Here is a 16,199-nt window from a genome sequence, read left to right on the forward strand (position 1 = left end):
AAGGGCCCGGCTATTTTGATGCCTCGCAGACTTCCCTGTTCCAAGTCAGCGGAACTCCTTCACCCACGCAGTCGGCCCCTTTCGCGTTTCGCTCTCCTCCGCGCGGCTCCTCGCAAGCCCCACCTCTCACCTTAGCTCCGTCCCGTAACGCAAAACTGGGCGGGACCAGGCGCCTTGGGCCAGGCCTGCCGTGCGTCAGGGCTGACGCGTGCTCCGAGCTCCTCCCACGCCCGCCGGCTTGTAGTTGGCGCCTGCGCAGCCCGGTCGTCACCCCTCCCCCCTCCATAGCAACCGTCGTCGCGCCCGCCTCCGCCCCCTCGGCCGCGTTCGCGCACGCGCGCCCCTTCCGGCCGCCCGGCCCCGCCCTCCCCGTCACCCGTAACAACCACTGGAGCCTCGCCGGGCCCCTCCTGCTCCTGCCCCCCGGCCCACTCCCCGGAACCGGCCGCCGAGCTGCGGCCGCCGGCAGTGGAACGGCAACGGTACCGCGGAGCTGCCAGCATGAGCGCCCCCCGCCGCCCCGCGCCCCCGGCCCGGCCCTTCTGACAAGAGGTAGGCGCGCGTCTCTGCGGCGGGCTCCGAGCGTGCCCCCGGCCCGGCCCCTCCCGGCGGCGCGGGGCTCTCGCGGCCGCTTCCTCGCCTTGCCCGCCCTTCCCCGGCCCCCCCAGCTTCCCCGGTTCTCCCTGGCTCCCCGGCCCGGGTCCGGAGCCGACCCTGCTCCCGTCGCACTCAGAGCCCGCCGCCTCGCTGGCCGCTCCTACGGGACTGGTCGCCCCCTCCCCGCCCCCACCCGCCAGTCTTCCCAGCCAGGACCCTTCCTGCGGGAAGCAGAGTTTGGGGTCCCAGCCGGTCCCTGGCTCGCCTCCGCGGGTCGGCCGGGGCTGGGGACCCGCCGGAGCTGCCGTGCCGGACCCCCAGGCCGAGCAGAGGGCCCGGCCGCCCCTCCAGCCTGCCCGGGGTGGACTCAATGGGGTCTGGCCATTGGCTAATTTTTGAGCACCGATTGTCGTGCAATAGAGGCTGCCCTGGTCCACGATGCCACTTGGCCGTTGTAACTCTGGAGTCCCACGTAGGACGTTTCTTTGGACCAGAGCATCCGAAGCTGGGGACTGGCAGGAGTTCAGAAGCTCGTGAATTAGCAGGTTCTTGAGCGTAGTAGTCGCCTTGGGTTCTGCCAAGCAGTGGAATCTTGAATGGGTGTTAGCGAGTCTTAACCGAGCATTCCTCTTTTTTAACATTCTCCCCCAACTCCTTTTCATACCCGGTAATCGCTCTCTCCTTCTGTGGGAGATACCCTAAAAATTAATTCTCCTAATTAAAATTTTGAAAGGTTATTGAATTCCTGCTGTGCACCAGCATGATCAAGTTTGCAGAACTAAATAGAACGCGGTCCCGGCGCACCAGGACCTGCCAGTCCCCAAATCAAGATTAATGACGGCCTCCAGTTGATTGTGGTGGATTCAGGAGTTTGGCTGGGTCTCATGATTTCAGAGCTGGAAGTCTTTCAAGATTATCTCACCCCAGACCTCACTTTACAGAGGTGGAATTGAGTCGGGGAGAAGTGAGATGACTTCCTTGAGGTCACCCAGAATTATTCTTTAGCAGATTTCAGACTGCCAGATAATGGCTGTTTTCCACCCCGAACCTGTTCCTTCCGCGAGGTATGCTAAACATACCAGGGAAAATTCTGGACCTGTTTAATTGTGGTACTGTAGGGAGGAGTCTTACAAAATAAAATATATCTTCGTAATTTTTTCTCTTTTTACACCTAGACTTTGGGCTCCTTGAGGATATTCCATTTTGTTACTTTTGAATATCCTCTTACCATATTCAGCATAAAATAACATTCTTAATGGTTATCCTCGGCAAGACAGGTAGGCTCTTTGGATTTATTTTTATTCCTTCCTTTTAAATAGGGAAGTCAACTCCCATAGAGGACTCCAAGTAAAAATGTGCTTTCAGAAAGATCCAGGGAGGCTGGGACCAGAGCGTGAACGCGTTGTATCTCTCAGGGCAGGAGGATTCCTTGACACATGAAGTAGGTCCAGCACTTAGCTGATTGCTCCCTGATGCTGCTGCTGTTTGAGGCTGGACATTTCAGTGGAGCCTTGAGCCAGAGTGCTTGGTGTCTCTGCCACTCGAAGTCCCCAGAGTCGTAGTCTGCGCAGTTAGAAAACAGAGATTGACAAGTTTCCTTTGAAGCTAGCTTTTGAGGAGTATTCCGGAATTTGAGATAGAATAGTATTTTTTTCTCCCACTTTTATTTTTGTGTGTCCTGGGCTTAAATGCCACCGTTTTTGTTTGTTTGTTTGTTTTTGGGGGGGGAACATAATTAGGTTTATTTATTTATTTTTAATAGCGGTACTGGAGATTGAACCCAGGACCTCCTGCATGCTAAGCATGCACACTACCACTGAGCTATACTCTGTCCTCTGCCCCAGTGCCATCGTTTTTATTTGGCTTCCAGTGGAAGTTGTTGAAAGTGAAAATGATTCAAGAACTAATTGTATGGGCTGTCAGAGCAATCAGATCCTGACATTTCACTGCTCAAAAGGACCCAGGTCAGCTAACCCAGAGCAGCCCCTGGAGAGGCAGCAGGGTGGATGGGGGAGCAGAGTCCTCCCGCCCTCAGGCCGGTGCTGTTTCCCTCACTCCGCTTGGGCTGTTCTTCATCTCCCCCTACCCCCCGTCTTGGCGACCCCCTGCCCCCCACCCTTGTATAATTAGGCATCAGCTCTTGGTATTTGTGTGCATGGGGTTGTGCCCTGTTGGGGTCCATTAGACTGTAGTATGTTGTGTGGATGCAGACTTAATTTTTCCACATCATGGTTATTTATCACATATTTGTGTCTTGCAGGTGTGAGAGGACTGCTGTTTTATTGCAATCATGGTGCAGAAATACCAGTCACCAGTGAGGGTGTATAAACACCCCTTTGAGTTAATTATGGCTGTGAGTACTTTTCAGTTTACCCTGAGGCTTCTTGTTGTTTTAGGTATTTGAATTTGGTGATCTGTAAACTCGTGTTTGCCATATTGCTTGTCTCCCTTGCTCCACTTTTACTTCTTCTGTTTTCATGCTTATAACTTTGTAGAGTTTGTGAATTGTTTTTAAGCTATAAGTCTCTGAAAATCATACTCTGCAGGTGTGTTTTTAAGAAATGCACTTCAGGGTAATGCATGAGTTTGCGTTAATTCTCCTTTTGAAAACAAAGAAGTGGGATTCTGACTACGTACTTCTTCCTCTGGATTTTGCTCTTTTTTTGGGTTTGTTTGTTCAAATAAAAAAGGGATGTGGAGAGTGGTTTTTCCCTTTGCTGCTCATTTAGTTTATGGGTGAATTCACTATGTGGAACTGGGCACTGGGATGGAGTTTAATTTATGTGATTCTAAGGACTCTGCTGACTGAGTTTCAGGGTCCTAATAGCAAATTCATGAGTCATATTAGAATTCCACGAGTGGCCCAACTCAAGTTTGTTTTTTTTTAAATTGAAGTATCATCAGTTACAATGTGTCAGTTTCTGGTATACAGCACAGTGTCCCAGTCATCCATATACAAATGTGTGTGTGTGTGTGTGTGTGTGTGTGTGTGTGTATATGTTTATATATTCTTTTTCATTAAAGGTTATTACAAGATATTGAATATAGTACCCTGTGCTATACAGAAGAAATTTGTTTTTTTAATCTATTTTTATATATCCAACTCAAGTTTTAATTTTGTTATTTACGTGAAGTGAAGCATTTCACCAGAGGCCAAAAAAATCCCCAAACACACCTTCTGCCAGTCCCTTTCAGATTTCTGTAGGATTTTCTTTCCCTTCCCTTCTGTCTCGTGTTACTGTGAAGGTAGAATTCAGTGTGCGCACAGGAGGATGTCTCTGTTGTGAGATGCACCCCAGTGAAAGGGTCAGGCTGACCTGGGATGCGGAAGCAGACACTCCAGCCCAGTAAGAAGACCACTCAGTCCCGGTCAGGTGGCCGCCTCTCTGCCTCTGACACGGAGGCGAGTTTGTGTCTCTCCTGTGTATATGTAGATAGAACCTCAGGGATTTTTGCATTGGACTTCTCCCTGCTTAGCATTGTTTGTGAGATTTATCCAGACCAATTTAGTTTCGGAAAACAAAACAAAACTCAAGTCCTCTCAAGGGAACAGTTTAGATTTAGGGTGTCTGTTTCTTTAAATTGAGGTGTAATTTACCCACAGCGAAGTGGGCACATGTTAGGTTCACAGTTTGATCAGTTTTGACCAAAGAGTGACATACATCTCTGTCAAGAAGCAGAACCTTTCTGTCCATTACGTCTGAAAGTTCCCTTGTGCCCCTTCTCTGGCAGCTGTGAGGTTTGGGCTTTTTTTTTTTTTTGGTGGGGGGGAGGTGTTTTTTAGTTCCGTATTTTCCTTAAATACTAGGACTGTTCCGTATTTTATGTTAATAGCATATCAGAAAGGCTTGTTTCCTGTTTGTGCGTTCTGTGTGCTGGCTCGGGCTTCGGGTGTGAGGGGCAGTGACCCGCTCCAGCGAGCCTGAGATGGGTACTGTTGGTGGGAACACATGCGGGGCCACAGGGTGGCCCCGAAATCCAGGAATGCTAGCTGGCTCAGGCTGAGCGCCAAGAACGTGGTGTTGGAGGGTGGTTCCCGGCAGCAGTTGTCCCTGGAACTTCCCCTGGGGACTCTGCCTCCTCCATCTGCCCAAGCCTGTCTCCCCCCACCAGCTGGCTGCTTTGCTCACTCCTACCTTTCCCTCCTCTGTGGCTTTGGCTCACCGGCCTTTTCCGCTGGTCACAGCCCCTCTGGCCCCAGTTCAGCTTTGTGACATTTCTAGTTTCGTTATTTCAGTTTCTAAGTGACTGATTCTTGTCATGTTTCCTAGTTCAGATTCTAGAGAGACTTGATCTGGTCCTGCCCCCGGGCCCAGGATGTTGGTTCCTGGGCGGCCTGTGGATTATTTGCCCTGTTTGTCACCTGACCCTTTCGGTTGGCAGGGGCTGGTGGCGAGAGGGCAGAGGTGTGGGGGTGTGGGGGCCGAGTGAGGCTGAGAGCTGCCTTGTGGGGCGGTGGGGGTGGAGGGGCAGGCACGGGTAGGGTACATTGTGTTTTCCAGAATGTTAAGGACGACTTTAAAATCTGGTACAACCCCATCACTGGAGGCAAAGTTTGGTCTCTGGTGCAGACACTGGATTTAATAAAGAGGTATTTTGACTGTCTAATGTTCAACTTCCTTATTTTCCTTACTTTACTATTTTCAAAAAGGTACAGTTTGCCTTGCCACTTTGATGCATGGATTTACAGAAGGATTTGAAATTGAAATTCTGAACCATCCCCCACAATCTTTAAAATTAACCGATTTTTAACTTGCTTTCCTTTTGAGGCAGCAGTAATTTTTTTTGAGTTGTTAGAAAATATTTTTAATCTGAAAATGAAATATGTGACATTTTTGCTTCCAGAATTAGATAGAAACTAGACTGTTAAGTCTGTAGTGATTTTCACGTGGTGTCGTTTGCCAGTTTTCTGGCTGTAATTGTACAACATACATCCTCAGTATTTACCTTGCTTTCTTTTCTCTCATTGAGGACAAACAGTAGTAGAAAAGAGTTACTCTGAAAATGTCCTTTTTGATTCATTCAGGCAGAGGAAAGAGATCCCCAGTTAATGCAAGAACAGAACTGTAGCTTCAACAGAAATATTTGTGAGAACCTCAAAGTGCTTGTGCTTCAGTAATCTCAGCATGTGACAGTGACACAGGTGTGTCCCTCAGATGGTCCCTGGTATTAATAGGCAGATCCAAGTCCCAGTTTACAGGGTCCCATAGGAGACTGACCATTGGAAGAAATGCTGCTCTGTCCACTTTATGCCTTTGTTCGTTTTCACCAAGAGTTTCGCTGTGATTTAGAATTGCCAGAACGCTGTTGAGGTAGAAGATACCTGTGTCCACAGGTACATGGTGGGTACCCAGTATGTTAATTGAAGTTTGATTGATTTAATGAAAACTTACTTGTTTTGGGGTCAGTATACTGGTAGAATTAAGTCGCGTGTGCTTATATCACAGTTTATTCATCCGTTCTGCTCTTGATGGACAATTGGATTATTTCCAGTTCTTTGCTACTACAAACAGTGCTGCAGTAGACATTCTCACTGATGACTTTTGGTGTACACGCATGGTCCACAGTCCTAGGAATGGAGCTGCTGTTTGGCAGAGAAAAAAAATCAGGTTAATGTTCTCATGAACTAATTTGGATTAAAAATGGTAAACAAGCAAAATTGAAGTGGAGGTTTTTCAACAGGCATTTGTAGCATTTTAGGGGCATTCTTTTGTTAGATATTAGTCCAGAAACAGTTGTTGGAGCGTCTGTCCCTTTAGAGGGTGAGGAATCTGAGACTCAGAGAAGGTGAAGCCTCCACAGTCAGTGGGTATGGAGAGTTCTGTGTTCTTTCATTGTATTCTCCCCCCCACCCCCGTCATAATTTGTATCCTGGAATGTCTTTTGAAGGTTCTTGTCCTTGAAGAGGTCTGTAACTTTTTCAGGCTCAGCCAGAAACACTTCCTGGGGTACTCTGCCTGACTTGTGGGAGGAGAATTTAATCAGTGAAGGACATTCCAGTCGATCTGCCTTCAAGGATCTGTGGTCTCACACCTGGGGGCTGGTGATGGGACCACAGAGAAGAAACTTAGGTTGGGAGGTGTACTTCTGAGATGCTTGGGTCAGAGTGTTTCATTTTGAGATTTCTAAGGTAAACACACAAATTTTAAAACTTAAGCATTTTCAAGAACAGCCTTCTCCCTCCTGATGTTAGTGGCCCCTTAATAAATGATACAGAGGAAGAGTGACGGAGAGAGAGACACTGGAACGAAAGTGCGGTGCAGGAGGGCGGCTCGGCAGAGGGGGTCGGGGCGGGGACGGAGAACCGTCCAAGAGAAGAAGTCATGAATCTGTCTTCGGGAGCAGAGAGATCTCTATGGGGACAGTTGCCGGGAGGCGAGGACTTGTCTCTGGTCCTTTTTCGCCTGAGGACAGCTGCCACTTCGACTGGTTGGCACATGTGATAGGAATGGTGCACTGCCTTCTGTAACCCCCGAGGTGGCACCTCGTCCGGTCCCCGTTCTGCTTGGGCTTCCTATTGTCCTCATGGATTTGGTCCCGTCCTTGTCCCCTCTCTCCACCCACCCACTCTCGCAGGTTCCCTGCTCTCTGGGTTGGGCCATCGTGCTCCCAGAACCCCTTTACCATCTGTGTCGCCAGCAGACGCATCTTTTAGATTGTGCCTTTGAGTCACATTCTGTCCCTTTGTCTCCCGAGCACCGCCTTCGTTCCAGCCCAAGCCCTCGTCCTAGGTGGGGGGTGACCGGAGTTGTTTCCTTACTGACACGTTCATCCCTTTGGGCCATCCTGTGCTCTCCTGCCCGGACACTGTTTCACGTGTCAGTCCTTTGGTTAAGTGATCTCTTACTATCTGCCCTAACCCTCTGTTTCGGTGATCTGTTATCAGTCACATCCGATCTAAATCGCTTTGCTTCTTTTTCAAGGCTTCATGCTCTGCCCTCTCTGTTGAAGCTTAATTCTTTATTATGCAGACTTCCCAGCATGAACTTTTAGGCCTGTTCTGTGCTGTCGCTGTTTGTCCTCACAGTGTCTTTTCCTGCCCACCCCCCCTTTCTTTTGATACTTCCTTCCTCACCTTAGGTGTTTACCATCCCCCAGTGTCTGATGTTAACCTCTTGACCCACCCCACTTCCCTGTAGGGGTGCCCTTCATGCTTCTCCCCGTTCCTCTGACTCCTCCTTAACACTGTAGTCAGGGATGGGCACTTTCGCTTGTAATTAGAGTTTCTTTTATTCTCAGCGGTTTCTGAGTGTTGCTCTCTGTTTTGTGTAGTCCTCAGGGGCAGAGGCTTTGCTGTTTCTCTTGTTCCCGCCAGCGTTGGTACCCAGCACGCAGTAGGCACTCGGGTATGTTTGATCAGCGGGTGTCTGTTTATTTGTTCACTTGAGCTTTGAGTGTAAGGACTTGAGAAGTGGGTTTGATGGTTGAAACTCAGATCAGAAATGTAACTCTGATCTGTTTTCAGACAGGGATTTGTGTTTTCTCCGTGGGGAAGAAGTCGCATGCTACAATCCTTCAGTTAACCAACGCCTCCCTTCGGAGCAAAGCCCTGTTGTGATGAAGTTGGCTTTTTTTTTTTTTTTTTTTTTTTTACCGTCTTCATAAATTATGTGAAACTCAGGTGACAGACTTTGTGAGAGTAGTTTAAGCGATGTACTTTTATAGGTCAAAATAACCAAGATGCCCTTTTTGCCCGCGTGCGGGTCCTGATGGAACAGCCCCCGTGGCAGCATCTGCTCGGGTCTGTCTTCTGTTTGTTTCATCCTCCTGGGCTTTTCGTTCCTTTTCTCTTTCCTCTCAGGTATCTCCTGTCTCCCCCCTAAGACTAGGATGAAAGGGAGAGAAAGGGGTTTGCTGTGACACTAGGTCCGGATCCCGGCCCCACCACAGCCCCCTCTGTGACCTAGGGACAGGCCAGTTTCGGTGAGAGACTGTCGTGGAGAATTACACAGGCCACAGACGTGGAGGTGGGGGAGGCCGGGCCCCCTCATGTGCATGTCCTCCCCTCCCTTCTGGCAGCTGGCCCCTGTCCCCCTCCAAGCACAAGGTGAAGTGGATCAGTTTGATGTCAGCAAATGACTGCTGTGATGTGTGGATCTTTTTTAGATTGAATAGACATTTGTGTTTATATTTAAGCTTTGTTTCATCCATTCAAATTGTATATACCAGGACAGCTGGGGAGGCACGTGGGGAGACACGTGGGGACCCTGGGTAGACTTGTACACTGCAGTGCAGTCTGCGAGAGCCTCACAACTGGTTCAGTCAAGTTGCTCTTTCTGGAACACAGAAATCCGGGCGGTAGAGCACTCCCGAGGAGGTGTCTTGGAACACAGGCCGCCCCCCACCCCCCACGCAGTGCCTCCAGATTGTCCCTCTGTCGGCCCCACCGCGGGTGGGCTGGCTCTGTCCTCCTGCCCTGAAGAGGCAGGTCTACTCACTCACCCTTCCCTCCTGGCTCAAAGACCTCGGAGCCCTGCCCCCTTTCCTCTGATTTTGTTTTCTTCCTCTGACCTCAGTCTCATGCACGTTGGTTTTTAGCTTTATTTTACTTATGAAATACTACTGTTCTATCTGTCATCTTTTTTTTCAAAGCACATCCTCCTCCTCTCACCCCAGATATTCTCCCTGGGCCTTTTTGTAGTTTCCAGGTTTCTGATGGTTAGGTGTGCTATTGAAATACAGCTTCTTCATTAATTGAGTTAGAAGTAAAATGTGCAGTAGAAGTTATTTTTAGTCAAAGGGATAAGCGTCTGCATGGTTTTGGGTCGCTGACTTTAAAGCCGGTTTTACTCAGTCTGGGATGGAGGGAAATGCTCCAGTTTCTCTAATCGTCTGTGAAGGGTCCTGGTCAGCTTTTAGTGGGGGAAAATGCACTCTTTTCGTTTATAAAGTTTCTGAATGCTGTAGTGTGAGTCCTGTCGTATTTAATAAAAGCTGGGATGTAGTCAAATTACTTGGTTTTGAAAGTGGACAATTATAGTATCCATCCTTTACACACTGCTTAGTACAGAACCAGGCACTTTCCCTTCTCTTAAACCCACTCTCACAACGCATTATGCATTTGGACTTACTTTTAGTGTGCTGGAGTGAAGACAGTCATGGCTCAATAGGGAATATTTCAAGGAGAAACAAAGCAGGATCTGATTCAGCTCCTTGCCTCTTTGATTTACCCATTTTTGTTAAAAAAAAAAAAACCCATAACAAAAAAACCTGCCCAAACCCCCTTGTATGATGGGAATTTTCAAGCATACCGAAGTAGAGAGACAGGTTCAATAAATGGCCAGGAGCTCATGGCCCAGGTCCAGTAGTGCCAGCGTTTTGCCAGTTTGTTTCATCTGCTCCCCCCACATTCCCCTTGGTGTATATAAAGCAAATTTCAGGTATCTTGTTAATTCGTCTGTAAACACTTCAGCATGCACCTTGAACCACAAGGACCCTTTTCTTTTTATAAGGTAGCCACTGTGTCATTGCCACACTTAACAAGAGTACTAGTAACTCCTTGGTATCAGCTAAATCTGAGTCCATGTTCGGACTTTCTCTACTGTCTCAAACAATGTCTTTTAATAAGTTGTTTGGATCCTGTTTCAGAAAAAACCCTTGCATTCGGTTATGATGTGTCTTCAGTGTCCTCTGTTCCCTGACATCCTCCTTTCTCTTTGTCTTCTTCCCTGCCGTTGCTTTGTTAGAGAAACTGGGTCATTTGTCCTGTTCAGTTACTTCAACCTTTTGCTGATTTAATTGTTCATTACAGCAAGCAGGCCCAGGGAGGAGGCGTGGACCTCAAATCAGTCAGTTCAGCTACTTTGCGGCAGCTCTGTTTAAACATTTGCCAGTAGGGACTGAAGCGAATGGTTAAAACCGGCTCACCCCTCTTTGTCCCAGTGATTATCCTTTGTAATTTTGAGTTGCAAATTGGATGCAGAACATTTTTTCCCAAATTAAACTGGGTTTTTTCATTTATGATTACTTTTCAGCCTGCTTCACTGGTCCTAATACTTCATACAGAGAGCATTTAAAAGGAGTTGCCTTATTGGCAGGGCTGATTAAGAGGGTTTCTGTGTAGTGTCTGCCGTGAGTGCCCCGGGGGAGTAGCCCGGGCTGGTGAGGTTGGGGAGGTGTCCAGCCATGCTGGTCAGTCCTTTGTCCCTGCTGCTTTTATCAGACCCCGGATAGTCTGGTTGGGGACGCTCCCACAGAGAAATTCCCTGAAGAGAGGATTTTGGTTGTCAGGTGTGGTAACTGATCCTTTTCCTTTGATTTTTAATCTGTACAGAGTGAAACAGACAGTTGTATATATTTCGAGTGGAATAATTTTACGTATTACAACAGAAAGCGTATATTGCATTATAATTCTCTTAAAAGGTACAATCTGGTGTTAGGAGTACTAGCCTTGGTTTTGCTTTTTGTTTTTTGTTTTTTGTGGAAAAGTCTGTGTATGTATGTATGTATGTAGGTTTATGTAATTATCACTCTATATAGGATAATTGCTGTATATATATCGTGATTGCACTGAAGCCTTTTTCCATTCAGAAATCCACCTTCTGTATTTCATAGGTCTCCCCTGCACTGTCCGAGTTACTGGTGAGCGTCCAGTTCCTCAGTGTCCGCCAGTAGCTCTCTTCCTTTCAAGCCTCTGGTCCTCCCCTCTGGTCACCCTTGCTTTTCTCACTCAGCCTCCTTGCCTTCTTGGGAACAGATGGACTCTTCCTCGCTATTTTGGGACACCCCCCCCCCAGTTGTATATTTTGTTTTCTGGACATCACAGGTATTTTAATTGCTAGTTAATGCTGTTTTAGAAATATCCAGCTCTCTCTTACCTGACATCTCTGCCTGGGCAGCCTCACTTAAACCCATGGCTTCAACTATCACTTTATAAACCAAAGCTCTCAAAGCTTATCGTCAGCCTACACTCTGAGCTTCCAGACTTCTAGCCAGCTCCATGCTGGGACATCGCCATCTGATCATTTCAAGGCAGACTTAGCACATCTGAAACAGAATCCACTCCTTCCTCCTGCCTGAATGAGGAATACACCCCAACAGAAAGCACAGGCAGAACAAACAGTGAACCACCCCTGGCAAATTCTACCTTTTCCTCTGAGCCGCTGTTTCTGATGGGTGCCACCACGTGCCTGGCCCTCAGACCTGAAGCTGAGGGTCCCTGGCAGCTCTTGCCCCACCCCCAGGCTCAGCCATGCCGGACCCTCGCCTGTCAGGGATGTCTTCTGAGCTGGGCCTGAATCTGCCTCTCTGACCGAGTTGGCTCGTCCTCAGCTCACAGCTCAGCCCTGCACATCCAGGACCTCGCAGCAGCCTCTGGGCTCTGAATCCCAAGCCCATCTCACCCACTCGTTCTCTCTCCGGGCTGCTGCTCCTGAGCCTCCAAATTGCACATCTGACCATGTCACTTACTAGTTTAAAATTCTCAAGTGCTGCACCTACCTTCGAGATGAAGTTCAGTTTCTTCTGGAGCCCCTCACCTTCTGCTCCCTGAGACCTTCTCCCGAGCCTCCATGTGCAGGAACCTCGGCAGGTGCCCCAGTCGAATTGCGTGGGATTACTTACCACTCCCCAGGTGTCCGTTGTGTTCCAGAGCCTTCTGCAGCCTGCCTGCAGTTCCTTTCTCCCTCTTTCTCACCTGGCCAGCCCTCACTGGTCAGATTCAGTTCTCCTAGGGGTTCCCTCTCTGTGCTCTGCTGTCCTGTTGTCACCTTGTGGGTCACCGCCTTGCCATGGTTGCTGGGCTTGTTCATTTCCCTTCCACGTGAGCGTCTCCAGCGTGGGAGTCACGCCGTCTTGCTTTTCACCCTGCGCGCAGAGGCGGCCCTCAGACATCGATCTGCCTGAAGAGTCAGTGAGCCTTGGGATGCATGCTCTGACTTTCTGCATTACTTCTGCTTTTCCGGTAGGGGGATTCGGATAGAACGCCACACCGGAACATGTTTTTGGTTGGATTTACTGTGTGTACTTAAATCGTCTCTGAAGGAAGCTGATGCAGATCGTTTTTTGTGGGTTAAGTAGAGTTTGTACTCAGCAAACTGATGCTTGTAAATACTGTAGTGGACTGAAAATCACGCCTGGTTATATATCACTTTGTGTTTGGGTGGCTTTTTACCCATAGTGAGGAATGCCAAATATATTAAACAATTTCATTACTTTGGTTCTCCTACAGAACATAAAATTCATTTAAAAATTCTTGGTTCTGATAAGATGGTGTTATAATTTTCTTTTTTGAGATCTCTACAGGTTTAAACCCGAGAGGCTGGTTATTGCATGACTCTTTTTCCTAGTGAACAAGTTACTCTGTACCATTAGGTAGTCCTAATCATCAAGTGTGCACGTTTCTCTTCTTTTTCCTGGTTTAATGCCTGTGTATGTTTTAAAAACCAAGTCCAGAGCTAATAGCTGCAAGGTACATATTTTAAGAAGTAAATTGATTTAAGAGATCACTGGTTGTATTGCAGGATTTATGCTCTTAATATTTAGAAAGCTCTTCCTCAAACACCAGTTATCTTCATTTTACTTTTCTTAACACACAGTTGGTTTAGAATGCAGATTCTAACAATTCTGAATTCTGATTCTCCACTGAATCAGAATTTCTGAGGGTGGGCCCAGCAGTCTGTTTCCACAGAGGTGGTTCTGGCACCTGCTCAGGTTTGAGAACCACGGGTTTAGAGTGCCTTAATTTGAATTTGTAGCAAATGGAATAGAAAGAAAAGAAGTTGGTTTCAGTTACAACTTATTTTTAATGTAAAATTTTCAAGAAGAATGGATTCTTTAACAGGTTGTGTAGCAGCTCATCACGTGATGCCTCCTTTTCAAGGATTTAACAAGTATGGAAAGGAGAGTACTTGCTTTATGTCTTCTCTAGACTGCTGTTCTTGAGCCTGTTTAGTGATACCAGATTTATACCAACAAGCATGTGCTTCCTTGAACTTGTCTTAACTAAATTATTTGTATGGCTTTATTTGCCAATTTTCAGTTGGAGTAGATTTGTACTCTTTTAATGTGGTAAAATAAACATAACATAAAATTTACTATTTTAATTGTTTTTAAGTGTACAATTCAGTGGTATTAAGTAGATTCACATTGTTGGGTGGCTGTCACCACCACCCATCTGTAGGACATTTTCATCTTCCCAAACAGAAACTCTGTCCCCATTAAACACTACCTCTCCCCCGCCCCCCACAGCCCCTGGTGAACACCACCCCTTTTCTACTTTACATCTCTGTAAATTTGACTATTCTGGGTACTTCATGTAACAGAAATTACACAGTATTTGTCCATTTGTGACTGGCTCATTTCACGTAGCATAATGTCTCCACAGTTCATTCATGTTGTAACGTGTCAAAAGTTTTCTTCCTTTTTACAGTTGAGCAATCCTGTACACATACACGCACACACACTACAGTTTGTTTATCCATTCATCAGTGGACACTTGAGTTGCTCCCACTTTTTGGCTATTTGTGTTTACTCTACACTTTTAGTTTTTAATTATAATGTCAACCAAAAATAAGTGCATTCTGTCTAGGTTTGTTTTTTTGTCTTTTATATCTGATAGATTCCAGATCTAAAAGACAAGTTTGTTGAGGATTTCAACCACAGTATTTTATTCCATCTTCTCAAAATATATCTTTAATTTACGTCTCATGATTGCCAGTCTGTTAGTTTCCTAATAAAGAAAGAGCAGCATCTGAAAGCAGGTGCAGGATGGTGAGCCAGGCGGGGGGCCCAGCAGTGAAGTCGCGGGCTCCTGCCCCGAGGGAGTGGGAATGGCCGGGAAAGTAGAGAGTCAGGTGCTTCAAGGTCTATGAGGTGCAGCTCGCATAATGGCGTCTAATAAGCAGTACTTGATAGATATTTTCCTGGTGGATTAAACCAGCTCCTGCTGTTGGCCTCCTGATGACGGAGTTTTTATTCTGGTTCCTGAAACCAGATAATATTTCCATAGCTCATTACATTCTTTTATGTGGGCAAACACATGGCATCTTTAAAAGCTGACAGCTGCAATTCCCTGGAACACCAAATGCTCTTCTGAAGTCCACGGATTTATTTTTTATGCTCCGGAAAGTAAAACGGTGCTCTGCCAAATCCAGCTTGATTTGAAGAAGAATATGCAAAACTGCTATTTTTATTGTCACCTATACTCAGTTTGCTCTCATTTCATGGATTAGGGATAGTTTTAGAAAATCATGACCCATTTTGGATTCCGTCAGGTCCTGCATCAGTCACCTGACTGTTTTAAATACAGAAAACTGAGAGAAGAGAAACCTTTCATAGCACTCCAGATGTTCTTGTCTGCCTGAGGCTTCAATAACTGAGGCCTGGGAGTCATTTGACCTTCAAGATTTCTTGACAGAGACAAGATACCTTAAGTATAAAGATCTGCTTAAAGATGTGTCTACCTCTTTACCTCTGTTTTTTCTGACTAGAACCTTTAATTCTCTAACAGGAATTGGTTAATATTGCGCTTTTATTTTGGAGGTTGAAAAAAATACTTAAACGTTGAGATCATCTGGATGCCTAGCATATTCATAACTAAGTGCTATCGGACAGTATGTGTTTTGCTTTTATGTTTATTTTGGGGGCACCAAACAATACTATTTTTTTTTAAATTTGTTACAAATTTTTTTATAAAAAGTATTCTTTCTTAAAAATTTTACTTTTTTGGGGAGTAATTAGGTTTATTTATTTATTTTTAATTTAACTTAGTTTTTTTAATGGAGGTGCTGGGGGTTGAACCCAGGACCTGGCGCGTGCTTAGCACGTGCTCTACCACTGAGCTATACCCTCCTCCACCAAACAATACTATTTTAATGGTTGAAAGCAAGTACAAAAAGAATAGAGGTGGAATTAATATGTAAATGATGTGTTTGAACCAAGTATAAGCTAAGTTGCTTTGCAGACAGGGGGCTATACCAACAGAGATTTAAATAGAGGAAAGTGGTGGGAGTGGTGAGTCATCTCTCGCCATCTCTCAGTGGGCGGTGTGGGCATGCCAAGTCTGAAAGCAGCTGTGCCCTGCTGAGCGGTTCCATATTCATGTTGGAAGAGGAATCGTCATCCTTCCCGTTAAATGTATGTTCGTAGTTTGAGTTTTACAATTGTATTAGTTTTTACCTAGTTTGTTTGTACATATTTAGGTAACATTCCAATAAAAATAACTGGTCGACACTAAAAGTCCAAGGGAACTTTTCTCTTTTAAAAGGGGTTTGTACGTTACTCAAGTCACTTCTCTGAGTTAGAGATTTTATTATACTTCCATGAATCCAGATTAGCCAGGTCCTTAAATTGGATTTTGTTTGACACTCAACCAGAGGTTGGGGAGGGGGTTAAACATTCTTGTGTCATTCTATCTGTGCTTCACTGGAGTGGCTCGTTGGCTGGACTGTTTTAAATAATGGACAGTGAATCTGGAATGATGGTTCTTTGACAGTTGTTTTAACTGAGTGTTGACTGGTGAGGCTGAGAGTGGAGAACAGGGATAGCAGTGTCTTCACTTCTGGGTCTCACGGAGCGCTGTGGAAACTGACATGACGTAGACATTTTGACTCTCTTTTGTCATCGTATGGTGGAACGGTGGGAAGAGATGTCTTTATGTTTGT

At 46.4% G+C, this 16,199-nt stretch overlaps 1 protein-coding gene across 5 annotated transcripts in view; it reads left to right on the plus strand.

Annotated features, from left to right (window-relative positions):
• The first annotated feature begins 354 nt into the window (after positions 1-354).
• The window catches only part of SEC14L1 (SEC14 like lipid binding 1), a 48,501-nt gene continuing 32,656 nt past the window's right edge, over positions 355-16,199 (plus strand). The window contains exons 1-3 of one of the 5 annotated variants that reach the window (XM_074343763.1): positions 356-552; positions 1,773-1,874; positions 2,858-2,950. In XM_074343763.1, coding sequence (XP_074199864.1) covers positions 2,888-2,950 — 63 coding nt within the window. In that variant the 5' untranslated portion in view covers positions 356-552; positions 1,773-1,874; positions 2,858-2,887. Of the gene's footprint in view, positions 553-1,772; positions 1,875-1,974; positions 2,562-2,857; positions 2,951-16,199 lie in introns of those variants that run through there. The other 4 variants (XM_074343764.1, XM_074343762.1, XM_074343765.1 and 1 more) reach the window with 4 other exon arrangements.

The sequence above is a fragment of the Camelus bactrianus genome, chromosome 16 (genome assembly GCF_048773025.1).
Source record: "Camelus bactrianus isolate YW-2024 breed Bactrian camel chromosome 16, ASM4877302v1, whole genome shotgun sequence".
NCBI classification, from domain to species: domain Eukaryota; kingdom Metazoa; phylum Chordata; class Mammalia; order Artiodactyla; family Camelidae; genus Camelus; species Camelus bactrianus.